Source organism: Malurus melanocephalus, unplaced genomic scaffold (assembly GCF_030028575.1).
Source record: "Malurus melanocephalus ecotype Western Australia unplaced genomic scaffold, MMel_1.1 scaffold_386, whole genome shotgun sequence".
NCBI classification, from domain to species: Eukaryota; Metazoa; Chordata; class Aves; order Passeriformes; family Maluridae; genus Malurus; species Malurus melanocephalus.
In genome coordinates, this window is record NW_026623618.1 from 346,680 (window position 1) to 354,984 (window position 8,305).

The 8,305-nt window shown below is 39.8% G+C and overlaps 1 protein-coding gene across 1 annotated transcript in view; it reads left to right on the forward strand.

The window, feature by feature from the left end:
• The window catches only part of DKK2 (dickkopf WNT signaling pathway inhibitor 2), a 41,658-nt gene extending 34,464 nt beyond the window's left edge, over positions 1-7,194 (forward strand). The window contains exons 2-4 of the mRNA XM_057379085.1: positions 88-238; positions 757-906; positions 1,428-7,194. Of these exons, the coding sequence (XP_057235068.1) occupies positions 88-238; positions 757-906; positions 1,428-1,678 (552 nt within the window). The 3' untranslated portion in view covers positions 1,679-7,194. The remainder of the gene's footprint in view (positions 1-87; positions 239-756; positions 907-1,427) is intronic.
• The last annotated feature ends 1,111 nt before the right edge of the window (positions 7,195-8,305 follow it).

The following is an 8,305-nucleotide window of genomic DNA, read 5'->3' on the forward strand; positions in this document are numbered from 1 at the left end:
TGGTCTGCCTTCATTCCTTGTGCAAAGTCTGCCTTCATTCCTTGTGCAAAGGAGTGTCTCACCATAAGCCTGTCTCTTCCCCACCAGGCCTATCCTTGTACCAACGATAAGGAATGTGAAGTTGGCCGCTACTGTCACAGTCCCCATCAGGCCACGTCCGCGTGCATGATGTGCCGGAGAAAGAAGAAGCGCTGCCACCGCGACGGCATGTGCTGCCCCGGGAACCGCTGCAACAACGGTATGGCCGCCAGCTCTGGGGCTTTTTCTACAGAAAATCAGCCTTTTCAGATCATCTGTTTCTATGAGTGTTCCCAGAAACAATAGTTTTTCCTGGGTGATGGCACTTCTTTTTCTAAACCAAGAAAACWTAAACCTCTACTTCATTCCACTCTACCTAATTTTCTTTAACAGTATTTCTATGTTTAGGGCTCAGGTACTACCGGTCTTTTTTTATATTTTGTGGTGAGGAAACACAAAAATACTGCTGCCTCTGCCAAAAATCRCAGCTCCACTTTCAGTGTGGCTTGGTTCACTGGAAGACTACACAGTAGTCATATTTTAAGGAAGCAAAAGAGACTTGTGAAGCAAATCTGTGATGAAGTTAAGTGCCTGGAGCCAGAGGAGAACCTGTGATTAGAGCTGAGCACCACTGAGGCAAAACCCCAGCACTTTTGTGGTCCTGACCCTGGTCAATGCATGGCTCTTGGTTGCTTTTCCCCTTACTGAAATCTTTGAGTGGCTGTCTTTTCCTTGCAGGTATTTGCATACCAGTGACTGAAAGCATCCTTACTCCTCACATCCCTGCTYTAGAAGGGCCACGCAACAAGAAGAATGGTCATTATGCAAGCAAGGATTTGGGATGGCACAACCTAGGGAGGCCCCGATCCAAGCTATCACATATAAAAGGTAAGATCACGTTTGGACTGGACTGCTCTATTCCTTCATGTCATGAATCATGTTGTTGTTAAGATACAGCCGTGCAAACCAGAAATAGGCAGTAAGTTCACAGGGAGTGAATGTCTGTTGTGAGAATTCACAGCATGACTCAGAAAGTGATGTAATGTCAATGAACAGTTCCTGTGATTGAAACAGCATCTGCTTTCTTCTCTGTATCAGATGTGGACTGACAATCATTCTATCAGTTGTGCAATAYTGCACACATCCTGCCCTTGTCATGTTATTGAACACTTGTAAATCTGCTTACAATCTTGTAGCTGCATTTCTCCTTACTAAGTCTTATGGCAGATCTCATGAATTATCCCCCTTGAACCTTCCTAATTAATATCTCCTCTTGTGTTTACATCCTTCAAATTGCCACACGTGTAAATATCACCTCTCCATTTACTGAGTTTCTTTTGTGTGTGCCTGTGCTGAATATGTACTTTCACATTTTTCCATGAGATAAAGAGTTTGGTTGCTCTTTTCAGGACACGAAGGCGATCCCTGCCTACGGTCATCAGACTGTATTGAGGGACACTGCTGTGCTCGCCATTTCTGGACCAAAATTTGCAAGCCCGTGTTGCATCAGGGGGAGGTGTGCACCAAACAACGCAAGAAAGGGTCCCATGGACTGGAGATTTTCCAACGATGTGACTGTGCCAAGGGTTTGTCTTGTAAAGTATGGAAAGATGCGACCTCCTCTTCTAAATCAAGACTTCATGTGTGCCAGAAAATCTGAATGAGGATCGGGAAGATAGAATCAAGTGACTGTGGCTTTATGTGTTTAATGCATTATGGCATGGTGGAAGAAGGGGACTGCAAAGGAAAATGGAATGGCTAAACTAACTGTTAGAGTAGGAGTAGAAGTCACACCAAATGCATTTCTTTGAGCTGGTGGTAAACACAAGCGTGGCTGGAGTTCACCTACTGCCCAGTTCTCCTGTAAATAATTCTGCAGCCTGTGGGAAATGCTGGTATGCAAACAAGTAGAGTGGAATGAATGTCACTTACCTTGCTGTATTGTCCCATGGTGTTTCAGGGGTTCAGTGTTAGGGCTATCGTGGGTCTCCAGCATGGTAAGAATTTTCTACAGAAATTGTATACATTGTACTCCTATAAGAAGCACTGCATGTCAAGAAGACTCATCTGTCAGCACGTTATTGGCCACCTTGCAAGTATTAGAAATGGAAATAAAGTTACTGTGAATGTCCACAAGCCCTTGCTGTTCAGGGCTGATATTTCAGCAAAGGAAGCACTCCTGCAGGACAAGAGTGCTGTGTTTTGCAGGCCCTGAAGAAGGAGGTGAAAACTGGCCATCTCAAAATTTCAAGAGAGCAGCAGTTTCTCTAAGAGGAGGCATTTAACCAGGGTTTTGCTTTCTATACATGGGTAAATTGAAATGCTTTATGTAGTTCAATGTCATAGTATGGCACTTAATCACTTGTATTTGCCTCAGTTTACTGCTAATACACATTGGGTTGAACAGATGAAGCAAATATGTGTGCATGCTGAATCCAGAATTATATACAGGCAGTTCCTTGTTAGTCCTAAATATGCTTCCCTTGCCTAAGCATTCTTGTATTATAGACATTTCCAAAAGAAACTGCAGAGGGTTAAGTGCTTAACATGAAGAGCTATGAAGTTGTTTCTCTGTTGCTGTTACAACAGAGGATATAGACATTTGTGGAGGTGTTTCAAGCATACTGCTGCAAACTCAGATTTTTATATTTTATAGCTCTCTGCAGCAGAATAATAGMTTTGTTCTTGAGACAGCAAAGAAAAAGGAGCTGAGTCTTGTGAACACCTCCTSTCCTGCAGAAGAGGATGTAAGAAGATGTTATGACCACAAATGACTTGTTAAACATCATCTGATGTCACAGCATACCACCCTCCAGCATCTATTCAGCCTGAAATTGATGTCYTCTCATTCTGGAGTTTCTGCCAGGAATGATGGAAATACAAAGACTGTGGAAACAGCTGCCAACCCTACATCGTTTGTGTACTGGTTAAAAAAGGGACAGCCTCTGTCCAGGTCTTTTCAAACTTTGAAAATTTTACTTTTTTGCAAATATTCCTTTGTATAAACTTTGGTAAAGAGACTGATAYTACTTTAGAGAAGTCTGATTCCGTAATTGACTTACAGCTAATTTTAATTACCCATTTATAATTAACCATTTTCATGTTCTGTAATACAAGGGACTTTTCTGTATTCAGTTCTGAACAACATGGRTAGACCAGGATGTAGTTTAACTTTGAACCACATCACCATTACCTGATGCCTTTTCCCACCAGTGAGATGCTTTAAAGCTTTAGCTTAGCTACATCCCTTKTCTCAGCCTTCCTAATTAGAGTACAGACCTCAGCTGCATTGCCCTTACCTTTTGTAAGAGTTCTAAAGAAGAGTTTTTCACACACCTCTTTCCCTAATCTAGAGGGACTGCTCAGAGACAGGGRTTTCTGTTTTATCATAGTCTCAGTCTCACAAGTCTGCTTACTCCAGAGTTTTCCAATGTCACTGCAAGAGAAATATGRCTCAGAAATTTCAAGATACAAAAACAGTCCAGGAACTAATTTTTCAAGCTTTATTTACACTGACACAGCACATACTCAGCAGAAGAACTCAAGTGCTCTTATTGTCACCACTTWTAAAWGAGAATTATACCCAGTACAAGCAGRGGGKTTCAGAAATGGGCTCTCATCATTTTTTAGCTCTTCTTATTATTKGTCTAYCCACCATTTTGCTCTTACAAAACACAGTTATTTGGGATAATTTATTTACACAAAATGTTTAATGAGATGTATTTTCTTATAGAGATATTTCTTACACAAAGCTTTGTAGCAAAATATATTTGCAGCCTGTTGACTTTTATGTAGAAAAATGTATAATAAGATTAAATATATTATATTTCCTATCACATTCCTCCCCAAGTATTTTACCCATGTTCTTCTCYTTACCTGCTTTTTAAGAATAGTTCTTTCCAGAAAGACATGCAAATCAATTGGGAAAAAAAAATCGTATATCTTAGCTGTGCAAGTAAAAACATCTAATTCTACTCGTATCTCTGTGTGGGCTGAGTTTTAGTAACACATGTGAAGGTCATCTTAAAATCCCCATAATAGAAATACATAATTTCTACAAAACCAGTTTAAGTGACAACTGCCTGCGTGCTTCTCTTGGGTTGGTTTACACTTAGACACTCAAGAATACATTTTGAAAATAATGATTTTCTGGTTGTGTAATGTAAAATATGCCAGGTAAAATATGAAAGGTGTCCAGACACATTTCCTGGGTAGTGATACATTCCAGAGGGTCTCATGATGCATAAAGGTGGTATGCAAATTACACAGCAGTTTATTCGAGGCTACARCATGCAAATGCACCCCTGCAAAATTTGTAACTAGCAATTTTGGAATGGCAAGCTACAGCATTCAGCTCTAATAACATGAAACAATCCATGGACACAACTGTTAATAAAACCAGTGAGTTTTGATCCCAGAAAAACTCCTGCAGAGCGCAATAAATATTGCAAAATAATGGCCRTGGTTATTGAGCAATGGTCTTGATAACCCTGTGACTTGTTTCTGGTAACCCTTTGCTCCAACAGATTTGGAGGATGAAATGGTCTCCAAGTCACATGATTGTATAAAATTAAAAGGTTTAGCTGCTGTTATTTGCAATATTTGCTGGGTAGGCCTTTGAAAATTCCAACACTTTTAACACCAACATAATAAAGTTGTGAGCATTTTCAGAATCCAATGACTTCAGCAGAGACTGCCAAAGCCKTCAGAGATTTAATCTGGGAACAAAAACAATAGGCACAGGCAGTCCCTTACACACCACAAATACTGAGCCACATAGCTGAAGCGAGTAACACGCAAGCAGTTTCGTAAGGCTGAACTTTGGTTGTTTTGAAGGCAGTCAGTCAATGCTTTGTGGAAATATACATCAGTTTGAGAATAAAAGAACAGCTGAATTTGGGGATAAATGCTCTCACAGAGTGTCACTCATCACAGGAATTAAGAATTACTTGGTTCAGTAATGTTTCAGAAATCTACTGAAACATTACAGAAACAAGTCATGAAACAAGTACAGAAGATGGGCTTGCTGAACAATTCAAGTAATTTTCCTATTAACTTAGAATAGCCTGAGCAATGCAATGTCTCTTTGGAAATGGTTATTAACGTTCCTAAAAAGAATGGATTTCTACTCGATAACAGCGTATATTTGATCTACAGTATAAAGGTGGGTGTGTATCTATTGCTGTACTATTTGCTTTGTCTCATGTTGTTTGCAACCTATAGTATTTATGATTTTAAACATGTTTTTAATGAAAATAATTAAAATAGATTTATCTGATTACTTCTTTAACAGCACTTTCAACAGCACATATCCAGCATGTGACACCTAAGCCAGAATTCACCAGAGTTTAAACCATCTTCTGCATATTCTGACTTTCCAGCTCATTAYCTCAGCAGCAGCGAAAAAGCCCTCATCAAACACCATAAAATATCTTAGGCAGAGGTTAAGAAGAGACATTCCTAAACTATTCCTCATCACCAGCCCTTGCTGCTTTCACTTCAGAGCTCTGCATCATCATCCCCACTAGCAAAAGTAAATGTTATCAAAGAGAATTCATAATTTTAATCCCTTCAGTATCTTTCTAGGAAAGCCATTTAAGGAAGAGATCCTGCAGATCAAAACAGCAACTCATAACAGAGGCTGTAAGCTCAGGCTTTTAGGAGTTTTGAGATTTATTCTCTAAATTTCAAAAACGTATGAGAACTATGTCATMTCAAGACCACGTTTACAAAAAATAAAGAGATCTTGTTTGAATTGTCAGTCGCACGTTCTGAAAATRACTTCCCACAGTGGGGGAGAGAAAATGAACTCTTCCTCCTCCATCAAGCAACCTTAGCTGCAGTCCTGACAAAGGGAAAGCAGTTGTTTTGGATTTCTTTTGCTCTAGGCACAGTGTACACAAAGACATCATTACTTTTGTTTTTCAATCACACCAATAATAAAGTTATGGTTTCTTACCTTGCTTACCRGACTGGGGTACCCTACCTCTCTTTTGCTGCAGGAGTTAGAAGAAGTTAGAGAACAGAGTTAGCCTTAGGGTCTGTGCTCCCCCATTTCAATCCTARTGTTTCACTGAGATGAGCAGAGACTTCCAGCTCAAGTGCCTTATCAGCTAATGCAGTTCTACACATGCTCACTCCTACCAAAGATTGCTCACAGTACTGCACAGACCCTGTATCTATTCTTACCATTTGTTTAGGTTCAACTTTACGTGACTTCTTAGTTACTGAAAAGCCCCAAATATCTGCTGCAGCCCCTTCTTACTGCTCTGCCAGCTTTACACAACCCTGCTTGTGACAGCAATGCAGCAGGTAAGGGAAAAGCACAAAAAAGGTGTGGGAAAGGGTGGCAGGAGGTGGCAAGGGTGGGCACCAGCCCAAAGCTTGAAATGGTAGGTACAGGAGGGAAGCTACCTCAAAATCTGACCATAAATAGTATCCCACACAATGATCATGAGTAGGGGACGGGCAAACAAAATCTGTTCCTGAGCCACAGCCCCGCAGTACTGGCCCCAAAACAGGAAGCCTATTGAAGTTGCTCTGGTCCCTCAAAAGCTGAAATATTTGAGCCTATTTCCTCTGGATGTAGTATGCCTCTCACCTTGGTCCTCTGTGTATCTAAATCCCAGTAATTCCAGAGGCTTTGGATTCAGCCATGTTGTTTTGTCAGCACTGCTAGAGCTCACAGCCTGCCTGTGCCTAGGGATCCCACTGAAAATCTGTGCAGAAGGAAGGAAAGAAGGGGCAAAAGCAGGAGATGGCTGCTCTTTAGAGAACTCCAGCTACTCCCAGAGCTGTTATTTTGACCACCACTGATGGGACTGACCCTGACGGATATACAGCATTGGATAGAACTCGTAGCAAATTTGTTTATTCTGGCAGCTCCCTGGTTTTTTTTTGGAATTGCTTATTGTTATAGCATGAGTGTCAATTACTTATTTACAAATGTCTGGTACCAATAAACTCTTTGCTTTTTACAGTACCRTCTTGCAGCTAGATTTAGAAGTGGTTTGCTGCCTGCCAACTTCCTGAAGGAGAGGAAATAATCATTTAAAGGAAACAAAGATTTTAATAAGCACAGGGGTCGGTTTTGTTTAACTTTTTTTCTTTCCTTTTTAGGAAAAAAAAATATTTAGAAAAGGAGAAGAAAACATTATTAACACACAGAGATTTCTTGACACAAATTGTGGTTTTTGGCTCATACTGTAATTCTCCACTGCTGTTATCAAAGTTGACCAAAGAGTTGTTAACAAATCAGAAATGTATACCAGTGCGGTTGCTAGAATGTTTGCTTCCATTTTCTATTCCTCATAAGCTATTTATTTCTGAGAGTACCTTATTCAACAATATTCACTCAAAATTTGCAAACTTCTTTTTAAAATCAAGTATTAAACATTCAATAATTCAGTACACTTTTAAGTGTAGGGCTCACAAGTATTATTTCTTTCCTTAGTGACAGTAATTTTTAATGGAGCCATCAAAGCCTATAGATACGTTGAAAGTAATGAACAACACAATGAATTCTGGARGAAATTTGTCAGGAATTTTGGAATGCAGCACACTAATTAATCCAATGACCCCCCAAAGCTTTAGAAAAATCCACCTCAAAATTATTYGGGCAATGTCTTTCTCTCAATATCTGAGCAGTTATGGATATTGCAACAATGCTTAAAAGAAAGTCCTAATGTATGTGTTCTCAAAGCACAGTTAACTCTTCTGTTTCAAAAAAAAACATTTAACTCTTCTGTAAATCTCAGAACAGGGTGGTAACTGCCCTTCCCAATGCAGCACAGTGCTAACTGGTAATATTGTAAGTTTGGAGACCTATTGGATTAAGTTAAAAAAAGTTTTTAATTATTTGAAAGCTAGTGCTCTTTATCGTGGAATTTCCTTCCATCCTCTCCTCTGTGGAGATCAATGGTTACGGAAGGAACAATTTGCAAATCGTGGATGGTCTCCACTGGAAATTCATCAGGATGGCTGTAAATAAATGGGAAGCAAGAGAACTTCCCTCGGCTACCAGAGCTTCCAGTGAGACCTCAAAGTGTATCAAAGCCTAAGAATTCATCACAATAGTTTCCATTTCTCTGCATCTCTGCCTTTTCAGTTTTGGCAGAATCAGACATATCTCCAGCCTGACAACAACTAGAATCTTATTTGTGCCATTGCAGAACCTGTTTCCATGAGATTTGCAGCTCAAAACATAAATCCAAAATGTTCAGAAGCTTTGAAGCAAAATAMAGAATTCTTTATATTTATTCAAGTACCAGCTCTGAAACATGTTGAG